Source organism: Teleopsis dalmanni, chromosome 1, assembly GCF_002237135.1.
Source record: "Teleopsis dalmanni isolate 2A chromosome 1, ASM223713v2, whole genome shotgun sequence".
Lineage (NCBI taxonomy): Eukaryota > Metazoa > Arthropoda > Insecta > Diptera > Diopsidae > Teleopsis > Teleopsis dalmanni.
The window spans coordinates 28,070,131-28,088,603 of NC_051846.1; the positions used below are offsets into that span (position 1 = coordinate 28,070,131).

At 31.4% G+C, this 18,473-nt stretch overlaps 6 protein-coding genes across 6 annotated transcripts; 3 read left to right on the forward strand and 3 right to left on the reverse strand.

The window, feature by feature from the left end:
• Positions 1–4,505: 4,505 nt before the first annotated feature.
• LOC119669608 lies at positions 4,506–5,468 on the reverse strand. The gene is made up of 3 exons (XM_038079586.1): positions 5,225–5,468; positions 5,056–5,169; positions 4,506–4,999 (listed from the first exon to the last, which is right to left on the reverse strand). Exons 2-3 carry the CDS (start codon positions 5,065–5,067, stop codon positions 4,550–4,552), a joined length of 462 nt encoding a protein of 153 aa, XP_037935514.1. The 5' UTR covers positions 5,068–5,169; positions 5,225–5,468; the 3' UTR covers positions 4,506–4,549.
• Positions 5,469–5,489: 21 nt separating this feature from the next.
• On the forward strand, positions 5,490–6,124 carry LOC119678648 (calphotin-like). The gene is made up of 2 exons (XM_038090612.1): positions 5,490–5,501; positions 5,564–6,124. Exons 1-2 carry the CDS (start codon positions 5,490–5,492, stop codon positions 6,122–6,124), a joined length of 573 nt encoding a protein of 190 aa, XP_037946540.1.
• Positions 6,125–9,196: 3,072 nt separating this feature from the next.
• LOC119668969 (testis-specific gene A8 protein-like) lies at positions 9,197–9,758 on the reverse strand. The gene is made up of 3 exons (XM_038078673.1): positions 9,747–9,758; positions 9,352–9,688; positions 9,197–9,246 (listed from the first exon to the last, which is right to left on the reverse strand). Exons 1-3 carry the CDS (start codon positions 9,756–9,758, stop codon positions 9,197–9,199), a joined length of 399 nt encoding a protein of 132 aa, XP_037934601.1.
• Positions 9,759–10,326: 568 nt separating this feature from the next.
• LOC119678653 (cuticle protein 38-like) lies at positions 10,327–10,792 on the forward strand. Its single transcript, XM_038090625.1, has 2 exons — positions 10,327–10,338; positions 10,397–10,792. Exons 1-2 carry the CDS (start codon positions 10,327–10,329, stop codon positions 10,790–10,792), a joined length of 408 nt encoding a protein of 135 aa, XP_037946553.1.
• Positions 10,793–13,031: 2,239 nt separating this feature from the next.
• LOC119678662 (actin cytoskeleton-regulatory complex protein PAN1-like) lies at positions 13,032–13,599 on the reverse strand. Its single transcript, XM_038090637.1, has 2 exons — positions 13,588–13,599; positions 13,032–13,511 (listed from the first exon to the last, which is right to left on the reverse strand). Exons 1-2 carry the CDS (start codon positions 13,597–13,599, stop codon positions 13,032–13,034), a joined length of 492 nt encoding a protein of 163 aa, XP_037946565.1.
• Positions 13,600–14,845: 1,246 nt separating this feature from the next.
• Positions 14,846–15,375, forward strand: LOC119678673 (A-kinase anchor protein 14-like). The gene is made up of 2 exons (XM_038090647.1): positions 14,846–14,857; positions 14,923–15,375. The coding sequence occupies exons 1-2, from the start codon at positions 14,846–14,848 to the stop codon at positions 15,373–15,375; spliced, it is 465 nt and encodes a 154-aa protein (XP_037946575.1).
• The last annotated feature ends 3,098 nt before the right edge of the window (positions 15,376–18,473 follow it).

The following is an 18,473-nucleotide window of genomic DNA, read 5'->3' on the forward strand; positions in this document are numbered from 1 at the left end:
TAAATTAAGTAAATAAAATAGATATAATAAAATCCATACATTTAATGTGGTTAAAAGTGTTTGGAAAATAACCAAAAAAAAAAATTAAAAATAAAAATTATACACTAAATGTATCTATAAAACTAAATCGAACGAACTCAATAGGATTGCAGTGAGAATTGCCTTTAAGCAATTCGTTAGAAGCTCTTTTCAAATTATTTAAAGAAATTGCAAAACAATTTTGTACATTTTTCAACATACTATGGTATATAGTATCTCTGGTATGTCCTTGTCCCATGTTCAATAGACAAGTGCACAGCATGCAAGTGAATACATTTTAAAAATATCTAAAGGAATAACAAGCAATGGTCACTAAACTCAAAGGATACAACATGCAAAAAAGCCATAATAACAAGTCCAACACTATCAACATCAATGGCAACAAATAATGCAATTGATTGTATGAATGGTCGAATTCATGCTTAACGTTTTCAATTGTAAATTTTGTCCTGCTTCCTTGCAATCGCACACTTGAGACCATTCCAATTGCACTTAGCAGTCTGGCTTTAGTATTATTATGCAAAGCACATTGCAAAATGGACGCTTAGAGTCTTTGCGGGTGAAAGCATTGGAAACTGACAGCGTTGTTTCATATTATTTTTTTTTTTTTTTCAAATTCAATTTCTTTTATTTTCTTCGTTTTTCCGGCACATCCTTAAGGGAAATAGTTCGTGCATCCAACTTTTATAGTGACTCCACTGTGAGCTGTTGCGTTGAAATAAATTCGTATTTACCAATCACATCCGGCTGCTGTCAATGATTATCGTGAAAAAATATAGAATGCAACTGTAGAGAGAGGGATTGGGATTTGTGTAGAGTACGAGGTTTCAAGTGTCTAGACAACGTGTTGAATATATTAACTAAGTATTATAAGCAGCTGTTGTTGAACAATTTTTGGTTGGTATTTCAAAGTTCTGAAAAGGATTCAATTACATATATTTTCTAATATGCATAGTCTTTATATATACTGAAAAGTTTCTCAAATATGGTGTCAATAGCTAGAAGTAGTTCAATGTAATTAAATATTATTAATGAATATGCTGCGATAAACGATTAAGTCTACAACCTAGACCTATTTGTCATAATTAGAAATTTTTCCAAACTTTGTTCTAATGCTTTCTAATGATTTATTTGAAAAGTTATATATACTATATATATATATATATATACACTCTACTAATCTCACAAGCTGGAGAACTAGATAAAGCTCTCAAATATGGTATCAATAGCGAGAAGTAGTTCAATGTAATGAAATATTATTAATAAATATGCTGCTAGAAGCGATTAAGTCTACAACCGAGACCTATTTGTCATAATTACAAATGTGACAAGAATAAACTCTATTCTTATGTTTTGAAATGTTATTCGAAAAATATATTGATATACATAAATATTCTACTAATTTTACAACCTAGAGAAAAATAAAGAAATAGAGAAAAACAGTTGAATGCCTACAAACCAGAAATCTCGCAATTAGAAATGAATCAATGCAATACCCGAAAACGGATATTGGAAAGAAAAGATCAGGAATAAACTATCGCAACGTGGTAAGACACACGGAACATTAGCATACAAAGAAGAGGATCAGTTATACAGATACCTAATCTAATTACCTGGTTCAAATGGAAATCGGGAGACAAAAATTACTAACTGATCAGACATGGATACTTTTGCATCTGTACCACTCAACAAAGTCGGAGAATATAGTGGAAAGATGTGAGCCTAACCAGAGAACTGGCGAACGATGAAGAAATCAGACATAGAAAAAAGAAACAGAAACTTGTGTAATAAATAGATAAAAAACCAAAAAATGTGGTGAAATAATGAAGATCACACAAACGGAAAATCAAAAAAGCATGGTTTAAAATACCAACATAAAAGAGATCCTTCCTGAAGTAATGCAAAAGCGGTTTCAGGGTCAATAAGAAACTATAAAATTTCCTGATAACAAAACTCTCTTCGCTTTTTTGGAGTACGTTCTTCTGAAATAAGTGCTCAATAAATTTCTACAAATTGAGATTTTGTTACCTATAATGGAATTAAAAGTTTGTTGTTCTTAATTCATCTTTTTAATTAAATACACTGTATCACATAGCAAATTTTATATTTCTCGCAGTAAGTCTTGAATTCTAATATCAAATTTATGTCAATGATGTTATATTAGTTATAAAATTTTAGTTACAGAGAAGTTTCATTCAGAAGAAAGTTATAGATACTCTGTTTGTTGCTTTATTGGAACACTAGAATACAATGTTGCTTAAGTGGATGGTTCAATTAATTACGGATGTTCTTACATATCCTGAAGTCGCCATTTTGTTGCTATTATGGGTGTCAGTCATAATATTCTTTGTTATGGCATTTTACTTTGTTATTTTCGAGAAGCATATGGTGGTAAGTTTGTAAATATCACTACATAATTGTCGAATTTCATTAAATTTTTTTTATTTCAGACATTGAGATTTACATACCGGAAACTTAGAGTTATCGTTCAAAAAATATTGCAGTGTTTGGATGATTAGATTGCTGCCTCGAGAGAATAAAATGCTGTAAACTATATAAATTTGATTAGCTGTACTCAGAGTATCAATTTGGTATCCAGTATCAAATTAAAGAAAAATCATCTTTTGTTATTGAATAACTAGACCATTTTATAAGATTTAAAAACGTCTAAATTATTTAATAAAACCATTTGTGCAGGATATACATAATTTTATTTAATATTATTTAATTTATAAATGTAAACATTGTTTCTTAATTATATGATTAATCAGTTTATTTAGATAATAAATAGTCAGATGGATAGTAAGATAGATAGACAGATGGATATGTATATACATAGATACACAGATAGATAGGTAGATAAACAGATTGATAGTTAGCTATAATCTCCTAGCAATATTACACATAAAATATATTCAAGAAGTTTCTATTGTTGATCAACAAAACTGCAACTCTATTCACCATGTGTTAAATCTGTTATGCTCTATGGTTGCGAAACTTGGTGAATCAATATCAATGAAATAAGAAAGATAATCTGTAAAGAATTCTGGCCTTATACAATTAGTAACGAAGTGGTCTAGCAACTTTGTAGTCAAAAAGAAATTAAGTACTGTATAATGAGAAAACGCTGGAGATGGATTGGGCATACATTCCGTAAAAAACGCCATTGATATCTCAAAAGCCGCATTAGAATGGAATCTAGCGTTTAAACGAAAACCTGGGAGATCAAGTAACACATAGAGAAGATCGGTGCTAGCAGAGCTTGAAACTATGGGACTGAACTGGTCACAATTAAAAATTCTCTTAACAAAATAAGATATCGTGAATGGATTGAGACCTTTTGCTCCCATTTGGAGTAAATTTAGGGGGGAAGATAACACACAAAAAAAAAGATATTTAGATACCCCTATAGCTAGATAAATAAATAAATAGATAGATAGATCAAAAAAAATAAAAATAAATATATAGATAGAGATATACAGATAATTAGATAGATCAAAAGATATATAAAAGCAATGATTTCAGTTACGTTGCTAGAATTGTCAAGAGATGATCTATTTCTTAAACGTTTGTAAATGTGGCATTGAATGGAATAGTTTAATATTCGAAAATGGGACCTTTAAAATAATTCTTTGGACTTTTGTATAAATTCAAGTAATAAAATAAAATTTACAATGGCACTAGTCTTTTGAATTAGACCTTCTAGTAATTTTATTGTACTAAATACTTGGACAATACTTCACATTGAACGTGGTCATGTACAGTTTACAATTATTATATATATTTAACGGTTTTCTCTTCTTCACCCTTCAAAGCAAGTTTCTAAATTTTATAAATGTGGAAGCATTTTCTATGGGTTACAAGTCCATCCATATATGATATAAAGTTTTTTTTTTTAAGTTTTCTTTGACTGTTAAGGTAATTAACCCGAGATTCAATTCTCAGGTATGCCCCATATTGTTAAATAGTCCGGCAATTTAAATGTAAAAGGAACTAACTAATAATTTAAAGAAATATATATATATATATAAGAATTTCAACTGGTTTTTATTTCACACATTCAGAAAGGTATAGTTTATACTATTAAACTAAGATAAGATAGTTTATGCTCAATAAGTTATATTTGCATAAACATACTCGTTGGAGATTTTTAGTAAGCAGTAAAAGCGTGGATATGATAATCCGTTTTTACTATAGTGATATTTGAGCTGTTGATGCCGTGTCATATTATTCAAAGGATCTGCATATCTTTTTATAGATTAATAAAGTAAAAAGTTGAACTATGCTTTCGTTTACCCCTTTATAATTTAGGTAAGGTTCTTGAAGTATTCAGTCAATTATTTTTGTATAATTGTATAATGATTATAATTTACATATATTGTATATATATTGTACTAATATTTGCTTATTATTATTGAGTGATGTTAATAGATTAAGACAACAATAATTAAGTTAAATAACTCCTAAGTATTTTATTTATTTATTTGGTTCAAAATATTCATAATAAAAGTTAAGTATCTCCATAAGGAATAGAAGTATAAACGTCACGAACAGTTGAGGTTGAGTAAGCAGATGGAGCGGTGATGTCTAAAGGATCACCAGCAATGAAACGACGAGCAGGTGCAGAAAAAACACCTTTTACCATTGGATCAGTAACTACTGGATTAGTAACTAGTGGATCTGTATAATCTAAATGATCTATTGTAACCAAAGGCGTAAGTGCAGGGGAAACACTTTTTACAACTAAAGCTGTAGTTAATGGAGTCATTACTGGAACAGAAGTAACTACTGGTGCAATAGTAATGTCGTTGTGTTTTCTAGTAACAATTTGGTTATATTGAGTAGTGATGAAAGAAGATGGAGCAGCCATCAACTCGTCAGATCCAGTATAATACAACGGGGCTCTAAGTACACCAGGCATAGCGAGAACGCATGCTATGTAGGGGAGTAAAGTGATAATCTTAAAAAGAAGTGGTTTTATTTTAAAATTCTTTAGTTCTATATAGAATTACTTACCAACTTATTCATAATAATTTCCTTTTTATTTTTATTTTAAGTTTTTCAGTTAGTGATGAAAATTGGTATCCGTTCACCGCGATGTGTGAGTTGATTTCGTTAATTGATGTGTGTCTTAAAACAGTTATTATAGTTTTTGAAGTCCATTAAAATTCATCGCACAACTTACCAATATATGTATCAACAACGCCCTGATGTTTAATATAATGTCGAGAAATTTCAAATATGGTAATGTGAGTAATGAAGCGAAATATCTTACGTATTTGGTTTTAATAAATATAGAAGGACAAGTGCACGTAACGACCTTTTTAAGTAATTTGCTTCACATTTGCAGTTAAAATTTGTATAAAAAGAATTCAATTTCATAAGAATATGTCAAATACAAATTAGCTTTTGATTTACAAACAACACAAATTAAACTTAAAGCAAACAAAATGTTCAAATTCGTAAGTTAATTAAAAAAATGATTAAAATATCTTAGATTATAAATAATTTTATATAATTTCAGGTAGTTGTCATATTTGCTGTCATTGCCTGTGTTGCTGCTAAGCCTGGTTTGATTAGTGCTCCATTAGCTTACACTGCACCCGCTGCTGTTGTAGCTGCTCCAGCACCTTTTGTCACTGCCACAAGTAGTCAAGTTGTTGCCAGAAACTTTAATGGAATCGTTGCTGCACCAATTGTCGCCGCTGCTCCAGTTGCTGCTCCATTAGCTGTTGCACCATTAGCTGCTGCCCCCTTAGTATCTACGCCAGTTGTGAAAACTGTTGCACCTGTAACTGTTCCCTTAGCTGCTGCTACTCCATTAGCTGCTGCCCCATTAGTGTCTACTCCAGTTGTGAAAACTGTTGCACCTGTAGCTGTTCCCTTAGCTGCTGCTACTCCATTGGCTGCTGCTCCTGTTGCAAAAGCCGTTGCACCAGTAGCTTACTCTGTTCCTTTGGCCTACTCTGCTCCTTTAGCTTATTCTGCTCCTCTTATTCGTGCTTCATATACAGGAGTGCCATTGTCTTATAGTGCACCATTATCTTACTCTGCTCAACTTGCCGCTACCTCAGTTCTATTGTAAATGATCTCAACAATAAAAATAACTTTAAGTAATATATTAAATATAATATTATAAATCAAAAGTTATAAGATGTTGTTTACTTCACCAGTTAGAACAGGAAAATAATAGTTACTAATATTTAACTAAGAAATGTTTTTTTAGTTTAGACCTATATAATGTGTTGATGACTACATCTACGAACAAGAAATGTTAATTTTGTTTATTTGCTAATTAGTGTAATATAGCTCCTTAATCCTTTCGAGATTAAGAAGACAGATTCGCTATATATTTTTTAAACAATGTACTATCGTAGCTAGACAAGCATTGGGACTGACAACGAACCCGGTGTCACAATGGCATAACTAGGTTAATAACAAGATGAAGGCATTTAAAATCAACTTATAGTGATAAAAGTAGTGTCGCTATAAACGAAATTCGATTTAGAAAGTTTTATTAAGTTTTTATTAACTTATAATAAATATTTAATATATTTTGAATTATACATATTTTCAGTTAAATATACAATATATTTTTAAATGCTTTATATAAACACTTATCACATATCTCAATTTAATGTGTTGAAAATATGCTGATTTTAATGGTTTATTAAAATAATTTTGATTTTATTTCTAAATCAAATTGGTTTCTGTTTCTAATATCAAATCAAGCTGTATTGGTATTTGCAAATAAATATTTGTGTTTATTGACCTTAAATATAAATCAAAATTATTTCGACCATTTAAAATGCGAAACGCGAGTATCTAAAATGTTTTCAAACCAATCCGCCAATGAGTTTGTTGACATTGGTCAGTTACAAAAATTTTAAAGCATTCCAATTGAAATGCAAAGCCGTAAATCCGTTAAAATAAAACGTAAAACTGCGATAAAAATTAAATAGATTTTACCAAATATAAACAGAAATCAATGGACAGTAAAGGAGTAAACAATTTCTGAGTTACTGAATTACATTCCAAACGCTAAAATGCACAACTGCACAACTGCATTGGATGCACCATTCAGATGCATCCGAAATGAAATAAAATTTAAATAAATTAGTACGTTTACTAATTTTACAGTTGATTGCTTTTGCTTTGATTGCCTGCCACATGATTTAATCGGGCTTTCCAGTAGGAGCCAAACTCAGTTGCATTAACATATCATTTCCAAATAGTTAAGTCGAGTTCAATATATCTACTATTAAACACTTTTGTTTAAACCAAAAATTAGTTTTGGTTTAGTAGTTAGATTTACTGCTCATTCCAAGGCGTGCTAACATTCTGTATAGATCTCAGATTACTTTGAACTATGCACTTCCAAAGACTGATCTTTTTTGAGTTATATTATTAAATTTCAATATAAATCTTAAGTAATTTTAATATATTGAGTATTTATTTATAAATAAATCTCCATTTTTGGGTTGAAGTCAAATTTAACATTTTCATATATCAAAAACTGCTGTTGCCAGAGAATTAATCGCTTGAGCAATATTTTAATACAGATGTTTATCCTTTGGACACTGCGAAAAGACAGCTTTACATTTTGAACTCGCACTAAATTTATACTGAATTTATGCTGCAACATATTTAAGCTGTAGCTTAATAACAGATATTCTTTCCTTTACTTTTATAAAGACTTTCAACAACTTCACTGGCAAGTATTTAATAAAAAAAATTTAATGATTGCTTCAAAAATATTAACTTCCTTTTTATTGTTGCAAATTTCAGTGCACTAAATTAATTTATTGCAAGGATATATGCGAATTTTGATAAAAATTTCCCTTTGTTAACAATCCCCATAAAGGATATGTTCAAAAAGTAACGAGAATTTCAAAGTTGTACATTATGTTTCTTGTCGATTTTTTTTTGTATATTGGTTGCACTGCTAGTAACGCATACATTAACTATAAAGCAGCTGCGATACTTAGCTTGTGTTATGCAGAGCGAATGAAAATTATCGTGGTTAAGGATCTTTTGTGTGGGAAAGAATCGGGTCGGAGTTATTATACTGAAACCCGATATGCTATAAACGGAATGATAAATAGTGTAGCATGTACAATGCTAAAGTAGTTTTTTGGCGGCTATGTCACAATCATAATGTAATGATCTTCACAGAAAGCGCGAGAAGATATTAAAAACAACGCATGGTCTGGTCAGTCCAATATATTCATCAATGATGAAAACATGAAAAAAAATTAAATAAATAGTGTTTTCTAATAGAGAGAGAAAGCTTGCTGAGGAAGTAGGAATCATAAATAGTTCATGAGAAGCTGTTTTTACCAATGTTTAAGAAATGAAATGAGTGGCAAGAAAAATTTTTTTTAATAATTTGATGCTTCTTCAATGGTCTGTGGTGAAGCAGTATATCACTATTATACCGCATACATCTACGCTCAATGTGTATTACATAGTAACATTTTTTATTTTCTAAAGTCAAAAGTACAGTCGCTCAAGACCATACCTAAAAAGACATTCCAACAGTGTTTCTTAAATTACGGAGAACTAATAGTTAAAAAAAATACTAGAATTAAGTTACTTGAATACGATAAGAATAAAATAGAAAAGGAATAAACATTTTTGTTACTTTTTGATTACATCTCATAAAGGTCACTTTCAGGAGTACCAATATGCTTCATATTGCGCCCCTTGTCTAACGAAGCAATATTTAGCGTGTAATGCACTTTAAACTACAATGTCGCATAACAACTCATTAATATCAAACTCATATTGCTGAAATATGTATCGTATATGTCAGTAGCCATCAATATCGTCTTTTAAATAGTAGAATTAAAATTCAACAATATATTAATGGTCATTGGGAATTAATATCTTTACCAAAAAGTAAACCTTAAAACTTCAAATAGTTGACACAAAATCACAAATGGAACGTTAAAAACATTTTTTGAAAATTTGGATATAAGAAATAATAATTAATATTAATTAATTAATTAATAATTAATAAAAGGCTAAAACTTTCAACTATATTAGGCTACTATATCCGACAATATAGTTTAGAACCATAAAAAATAAAATTGTTTGAGATATTCAGTTCATTAGTTTAATTATTTTTCAATCGAATATGGTTTTTATCCATAATTTAAAGCAGAACAGGAGCGGCTGTATATTTCAATGGAGCAACTGGTGCTACTGGAGCAGCAACTGGAGAAACAGCGGCATAAGTTGCTGGCACAATGGCACCATCGTATCTTTGTCCGATGTGAACATTGTCGGCAGCATAAGCAGCATCCAAATGAGCATTAACATAACCAACTGGAGCAGCAGCATAAGCAGCACTAACAACAGGAGCAGAATAAGCCAATGGAGCAGCAGCAGCCAGAGGTGCAGCAGCGGCTAAAGGAGCAGCTACAGGTGCAACAGTTTTCACAATTGGAGCAGCAACTGGAGCAGCAGCAACAATTGGTGCAGCAGCGATTCCATTAAAGTTTCTGGCAACATATTGACTACTTGTGGCTGTGACATAAGGTGCTGGAGCAGCTACAACAGCAGCGGGTGCAGTGTAAGCTAATGGAGCACTAAGCAGACCAGGCTTAGCAGCAACACAGGCAACGACAGCGAATATGACAACGACCTGAAAGAGTAAATAATCTTGTTAAAAATATCCTTTTACCATTTCTTGATTAACTTACGAATTTGAACATTTTGTTTGTTGTGAGTTTAATTTGTGTTTGTTTGTGAAACAAAAGCTGATTTGTATTTGATATATTCTTCCGAAACTGAATTCTTTTTATACAAATTTCAACTGCAAATGTGAAGCAAAATGCTTAAAAAGGTCATTTCTTGCACTTGTCCTTCTGCATTTATGCAAAACAAAATATTTGAGTCATTCCATTCAATATTCCAAAACTATTTTATAAAATATGTTAAATTGCTTGTTTCTTATATTAAACACCGAAACCTCATTTATACAATTTTTGGGAATTTGTGTGAAGAATTTTAATGAAGTTCAAAAACTACAATAACCGTTTTAAGATACAAACGCGTTAAGTCAATGAATTGAAATTGAAATTTAAAATTAAAATTGAACTCGTAAATAAAAATCGGTAACAGGCAACTACCAACTATCAACTAGCAACTAGCAATTGTGAAGTGAATCATTTCACTTATACAAATTTTTGTATAAAAATAGTGCGAAGCTCTTTGTTTGATATCAAAAACGTTTTAGTTCTCTTCACAGTAACTTAAAGTACAAAAAAACATCCAATCAAAATGTTCAAATTTGTAAGTTAATTGAGAAATTATAGCAGGATATTTCTATTAATATTATTTACTATATCAGGTCGTTGTCATCTTCGCTGTCATCGCCTGTGTTGCTGCTAAACCAGGTCTACTAAGTGCTCCATTAGCCTATACTGTGCCTGCTGCTGTCGTAGCTGCTCCAGCACCTTTTGTTACTGCTACAAGTAGTCAAGTTGTTGCTAGAAATTTCAATGGAATCGCTGCTGCACCAATTGTCGCCGCTGCTCCAGTTGCTGCTCCATTAGCTGCTGCTCCAATTGTGAAAACTGTTGGACCTGTAGCTGCTCCTTTGGCCGCTGCTGCTCCTTTGGCTTACGCTTCTCCTTTAGCTTACTCAGCTCCATTAGCCCGCGCTGCTTATGCCGCTGCTCCTTTGGCCTATAGTTCACCATTGGCATACTCTGCACCACTCTCAGCTGCTCGAGTTTTATTGTAAACGAGATCTTACGTTGAATGACTGATATATAAATAAATGAATTTATAATTTTTAATTTAATATACGTCTACTTTAATAACTATCTACAGTATTAACTTCTTAGGATTGTCTTCTAAGGATTTTTTTTTATTTTAATCGGAGTAGCACTAGTTACTATTTTAAGTTTAGAGCTTCAGAAAATCAATTAATCGGAAAACTTGATCATTAATGGCATAGACATTGTGTAAATTGAACTTTAGAGCTATTCAAAACAGCTTCATTCACTTCATTATGGAATATCATCTCTAACAATGAAATTAATTTCAGATTATATAGTTTTGTAAATAAGCGTTATTGGCACATTTGAAAAGTGAAAATCCCTGTTCATGATGGAAGTTCACGTTCACAAAGAATAATAATAATACTAATGGAGATGCAGATGCATTGCATTTTTGATAATTAAAATAGCTTTTGGATTTACTAAGAATGAAGAATGCTACAAGAACAAAATAACTCATTTTCTGGTGCATCAAATAGATAATTTCGACTAAGACGATACTATATATATCTCACAACCACATTCAATTTATATAAAATAAGTTCGATGAACGTGTAAGCATTTATCTAGAAATGTCGATATAAAGTTGCTCGTAGAAATATTCGACTTTATTTCCTTTAAACTTTTTTCATTGTATTATGTTAAAGTATTGGGTTCTCAGTTAATAATTATATAATTAACATTATGCTCTTTAATGGAGAAATAAGAGCAGTTTTATATAAAAAAGAGGTTAATTGGTATATAGAATAGAATTTTATAAACAATTTAGAGAGACTATTTCTATAGAATCATTTTTGAATAATGTTATAATTTTGCACCGTTTTATTTTAATTTTAGCTTAATAAAATTTGATCATCCGTAAAATGCCTTTTTTGTATATTACGCAAGGACGTCTGGAACTGTGCAATATAGATACCGCTACTTAACTATATTTCTAAAATGCTATGCTGAGTAAGACCCTATTTTAAATTAGAACATAAACATTTCAGTAGATATTTTTCAGTTGACTGTCATGGGACATCATTGGATTGGTGACGATTTGGCAGCCAACCTCAATCAAATGAGCACTAACAAGCGATGCAGCTTTAACTTAATAACGATATCCAAGACCGACGACAAAAGATCCAACGTTTCGTGGTCTATTTCGGCTAATCCTTCACTTCAGTGGGGTCACTTGATGAACGGTGTGCTGTCCCAACCTTCCACAATATAAAACTATATTTAATATATATAAATATTCAGAAGAATTACGATAAACATAAGACATCCAAAAGTTTTTTCTGAAATCTTTTTATTTTTTCTTTTATTTTATTAATCTTTTAAACAAATATTTTCTATCTCAATAAAACATATAGTTATTGGTTAGTAAAAAGGGACATATATGCCTCTCTTAAGTACTTATTTGGTGTAATAAAAATTCATCCATAAAACATATTTATTATAGTTGTAATAAATTTTAGCCAGTTATGATCCAAAGATGACTTCTTGCTACTCAGTCTTATATATTGCAGAATAAATCTACCTTAAACGATAAGAAATCATTAAAGTATTTAGCTGATCCTTTACAATTTAAATGTCACAACTTCGGCTATTATCAATATTGTCATCATGGTCGTAAAAGTGTGCGTCCTACAAGGGAAACATATGCACAAAGTACTTTTATCTACTTAAAACAGAAAAGTGCTTTTAAAAACTACAGCACATAAATTGTGGTGGCGCCATGAAAGATGTACACACTTTGTATGAAAAAAGGAGCAAGGATACCAGCATACCTGGCTGGCACTATTAGATTAAATGAACATTGTGTGCATATTGTTGCTACCTACTAGTTTTACTATTTTAATGCAACTTTTTTCGCCTCCTTTCGACATGAATCCTTGCGTACAAAGTCTATTCGAAGGTGAGTGCGTGTCCTGTGGATGTACGCAAAGCTCTTAAACGAAGTTTAAATTTATGCTACAGAGGTAGAAAGCAAAGGACGTTATAACACTTATAGTGGTTTAAATTTATAGTGGTTGGAAAAGTTGTTCGTAGTATGCCATCATTTAAGGAAGTTAAATATTTTGTCACTTGTACTATCAGTAAGAATAATAGAAAAAGACTAAAAGATGTAAAAAATTTGATTAATATATTATTTTATTTCATTTAATAGATGCTTATCACATATCAGTTCATTACCATCTCAACAGGTGTTTGCTTAGCTTAAAGTACATAAGAGTATGGAGATGCAGCGGTATAGTGTAAATGTGATGGATATGATGGTGCATAAGCTAGTGGTGCAGCAAGTCTAGGTGCTACTAGAGGTGCAGAATAAGCTAAAGGTGCCAATGAAGCAGCAGCTGCTAGAGGTGCTGCTACTGGTGCAATTGGTGCAATAGGAGCAGCCGCAAGTGGTGCTGGAACTGGGGCAATAACTCTGGCTACTGGTGCAATTGGTGCAATAGGAGCAGCCGCAAGTGGTGCTGGTGCAACAATTCTAGCTACTGGTGCAACTGGAGCGGCGGCCACAATTGGTGCAGCAGCAATTCCATTGAAAGTTCTAGCCACAACTTGATTACTTGTGGCTGTGATGAGTGGTGCTGGTGCAGCTATAACAGCTGCTGGTGCAGTATAAGTTAAAGGTGCACCAATTAAACCTGGTTTGGCAGCAGCGTAAGCAATTAAAGCAAAGATGACGATTGTCTAAAAAATAAAATATTGTATTAATAACGTTTTTTTAATATAATTTTATTTTAAAACCATTGAGGATACAACTTACAAGCTTGAACATTTTTGGTTTGTTAAAAATTTTGTTTTGTTGATAGAAACAACTAAAGTTGAACTGTGTTGATGTTTCCAAAAATTCAGTTATTTATATAAAGCAATATTTTTTAAAATTTGTTTTAAGTTATAAGTCGTTCAATGACCTTAAAACTATAGACAAAATATTGTATTGGTACCATTTAGTATATTTTTTAAATAATTGAGTTTTGTCTTCAATTCATGTAAATTGTTGCAATATTACGACTCGTCCAAAACTTAAATTCAATGTCAATAATTGTCAAGCATAAAAATTTATGTGTGGACGTACGATTAAAATAGGTTGAAATATTTATACTTACATTGAAAACTAATAAATAAGTTTAATTTAGTAGATGAGTAATTATTTAACATTTTATTTCTCATAACTTCGCCAGAGAGTGGAAGACTCTAGTGGCGAAGTTCAAATAGGAGCAATAGTAGAGTGACTTAAGGGTCAGCGATCAGAAACTAAAAGATCAAATTAGTATCTCATAGCTGCAGTAAATTAAAAACATTATGGTTCTGTTTATGTTTTAGTTCAATAATACTAATAATAAATAATGAAGAAACATTATTAATATAATAAAGAATTTATGATGAGTTTTGATACTCGTATATGCTATATTGAAATCCCCAAACATTAGGTGTTGATTCGAGCAGCTATGGTTTAGGTGTAGTCAACATATTACAGTAACTGTTTTACGGTAAAAATATATCTGATAGTATATGCATTACTATTTGAAATATTAAAATAGTTTATTTGAGCATAATTCAATTTTAAAGAGATTAATAAATTGATTTTTTAACAGTAATAGTAAAAATAAAAACTGGTGTTTAGAGAAAATTATTTTATTTAAAAAAAATTATTACCTATAAATAAATGCTACATCAACAGTACTAAGTTAAAAAAATTATAAATTTAAAAATACAATATATATGTAATAAATATATGTAATAAAATAATAGACCACCAAATATTCAAAGAGCACAATAATTTCAAAACAGAACTCATTACCACTGGGTACCGATATATCAATTAAAACGACGTGCCATGAATAATTAAAAATTGGATGCCCTGAGTACGACCAGTTGCCATCAATTTTGAGTGGGTTAGTCATAAATTATTTTATTGTGGGCTGGAAGGTATAAAAGCAGAAAACCGTTAGCAATCAAATATCAGAAACTAACAAGTCAACTTCGAAGAAACAAAACAAACATTTAATAAAAAATTAAAAATGTACAAATTTGTAAGTATAAAAAATAGTAATTTTAAGGATAATGTATACCATTTAATATTTAAAATCTCTTACAGACCGTAGTCATCTTTGCTTTAATTGCTTGCGCTGCTGCCAAACCAGGTTTAATTGGTGCACCTTTAGCTTATACTGCACCAGCAGCTGTTGTAGCTGCGCCAGCACCACTTATCACAGCTACAAGTAATCAAGTTGTGGCTAGAACTTTCAATGGAATTGCTGCTGCACCAATTGTAGCCGCCGCTCCAGTTGCACCAGTAGCTAGAGTTGTTGCACCAGTTGCACCAGTAGCTAGAATTGTTGCACCAGCACCACTTGCGGCTGCTCCTATTGGACCAATTGCACCAGTAGCAGCACCTCTGGCAGCTGCTGCTCCATTGGCATATTCAGCACCTTTAGCTTATTCTGCACCTTTAGTAGCACCTAGACTTGCTGCACCATTAGCCTATGCACCATCATATGCATCACATTTACACTATACCGCTGCATCTCCATACTCTTATGTACTTTAAGCTAAGCAAACACCTATTGAGATGATTATGAACTGATACATAATAAGTACTTAAACAATTAAATAAAGAAATATTATATAAATAATTGTAAAAACTAATTTTTTTTAATATATCAATATTAAGGAAATGAATTAAGTATAACTTTAGTGAAAGGATCTCATTAGATATAAATTTTTTACTAAACTCATAGACAACGAATTTATAAACTACACAGCATTTACATAAATTCTCGATATTAAGCAACTTGATATCCTGATATATATTTTTTAAAAGGTCATGTTATATCGAGTTGAATGCTATAATTATACTGAAATTTGTCTATATCGGTTTTTATCACAATATCTTAGAGAATGGAGTTAGTCTTGATATATATTGCTGGCTCTAATAGTAATTGTTTTTTTGAGAAACACATTCAATTTTGATGCCATACATTGACTATGTCATTTTCTTCACAATCTTTGGGTAACATTTAAGAGTAAGGAGATGTACATATATAGGGTATTTCGGTTAAAAGTGTTTTTGCAGCGAAAATTGTTTCTTTGATCGAAAAAACATAATAAAATAGTATGAAAGAGGAAATCCGTTTTCAATATTTATCAAGATAGAGAGTGTGAAAGATTCGTCTATCTAATATATTTAAATAATACAAAATTATTAAGAAAATGATACAAAAAACTGTAAAATTTGCTCATCTTGAGCACGAAAACAACAGGCAATAAAGAGCAAGAATTAGAACTGTTGGTTTGATTACAGATTATACAGGGATTAGTTAGAATAATTAATTAAACATATCTTAACCTATTAATTATATAATATATCAATTGTACAATATGTTAAATATATAACTTACAATATATAATATATCAAATTTAGAAAAATTAATCATACAATATATTAATTATTTGAGTTCAAGCGCTCCAACACTATATTTAATAAGAGTGGTAAAATATTATAATCATATTACGAAAATGTAAAAGCGTTAATATTAAAATTACACATGTCCTATATGATTAATGGTTTCATTTAACATAATTTAATATGTAAACATAAATATTTGTTTTCAGCAATGTGACAAGAAAAACTGTCAGAAAAGTTGCTTCATAATATTAGCAACATTTAAAAAGCAACAAGCAACGATCAACAATAACAACATTAACAGCGGCAGAAAATGCAAATGCGTCACGCATAAAATTGTGCTGCTATTACATTAAAAGCAATCTGAATTGCAATAACAGATATAAGAGCAACAGCAGCAGCTGTTACACATTGTATGCACTAAAGGAGGATATCAAATCGCATATATGTTATGTATGCAAATTGTACACACACTTACACAACATACGCACTACATACACCAATAAACAAAAAGTTAACAAGAATAACAAAGTCAAAAGCGCAAGTAGAGTTTTAATATGCAAAGAAAGTAAGCAACATGTAGAATGCAGTGCCTGAGCTTAAGAGAGCAGTAGCTAACAGTGTTACCAAGCAAAATGATGTTGTTTAAGCATAAATGCAGACGTCACTTAAATGAAGGCGTTATGCTTAAAGCTGTCAGCGACCAACATATAGCAACATTGCTCTTACAGTCACTTACGAACAAAAACAATGTAAAGATAAAAAAATGTTAATATTAGCAGTGCTTGCCTTTAAGAGGATGACGCGAGGAGATAAATTTTAGCTTCATAACTTGAAGGTACATACTTGTGCGTGTTCTTAACTTTAGTTATGCTAAAATGGAGAGAAAATGTAAAACAATAATTTCTACATAAAATAGAGAAAAAAAAATACAACAAAATATAATAAAAACATTAAATCTAGCTGTGCAGTAGCAGCGGTGTACATAAACTCGCAAAAGCAAGTGTAAGCAAAATCATGCGAATAAAGAAAAACAAAGCTAAATATAGCAGAGCTGCTGTCAACTGCAGTAGCTGAAGCAACTGTAAAGACGTTAACGTGTGCGAGATATGCAATCATAATATTAAATGTAATTACTTGCAGTTGCTACTTTTAATGTGAAAGGATAATTCGTTTTTCAGGTGAAAGGAGGAAAAATTATTTTTTAATAATGTAATGTAAATATTTATTTTTTGATATGGAGGATATAATTCATGAATTACTGATTTTTTAATTTTAAACAATTTTTATTGGAAGTTTTCTATATTATTTCAATTCGCATTTTAAATTGTTAATTTCTTTCTGAAAGTTTTTAATGCTTTATTTCGATAGACGTTGTTGGTAGTAATATACAGTATAAAAACCAACTCACCAAAATTCACTCCCGTAGGCACGCAGTTGGTACACCTAAAGCCATCTAAATTATGAGTGAAGACATTAAAATTTAACAAAGACTAAAAATTATTTGTCACCACGAAATTTATTTCGAATTATAATTTATTTAACAACAAAAAAAACAATAGAAAAAATGTCAAAACAAGAAAGCCTTCGTGCATAGGTGTGGTACTGCATCAAAGCTTAAAAAGGCTCAACTTCCAGGCTCCACATTATTCAGAGATGAGAATTCGCCATAAAACTAGACTTTCGCTGGGGTGTAGCTTAGATCGCCTCCACGTGGGTAAGGCCAAATGATCTATCTCCCTCCCAGGATGCTGTCGCTTTCATTGGCTCCAATATCCTTTGGCAATAACTGCTTCATCCTTGGACTTCTTTGATTAACATTCCGATTGATTGTCCTGGGCTGGTGGCTAAAGGTTTCTGGACCAAGTTGTCTTCTGGCACGTCATAAATCCTACAATATTAGGGATCTACCCAGATTCATAGAACTACCAGGTTGGTTTACCTTCACCCAATGGGGGAGTCGTTACCTTTTTCGGCGTTGATCGTATACTGATCACCTTAGCTATGTACAAACCAATGCTATTACTGTGGTACCACAACGGGACATTATTTAAGCTCAAGTGGGCTTTCTTGGTACACTAGGCCGCTACTCCAACCTTACCTAGATTTTCGCTCGGTGCGTTGCAGAAGAACAGAAGATAAACTTTGTCAACGGCCAATGAACTTCAACGCAGTAAGGTTGATCCATTAATGATATAAAAGGTGCGTGCACCTGGTAGAAGGTTATTTAGTTTTCGCGACTG

Bases quoted from the DNA above. Each gene is read 5' to 3' on its own strand.
- LOC119668969 (XM_038078673.1), bottom strand. The intron at 9,247-9,351 runs ATTTGGATGCTG...TTGCTGCTCCAG, and splicing joins AGTTGGTTATGTTAATGCTC to TAGCACCAGTTGCTCCATTG.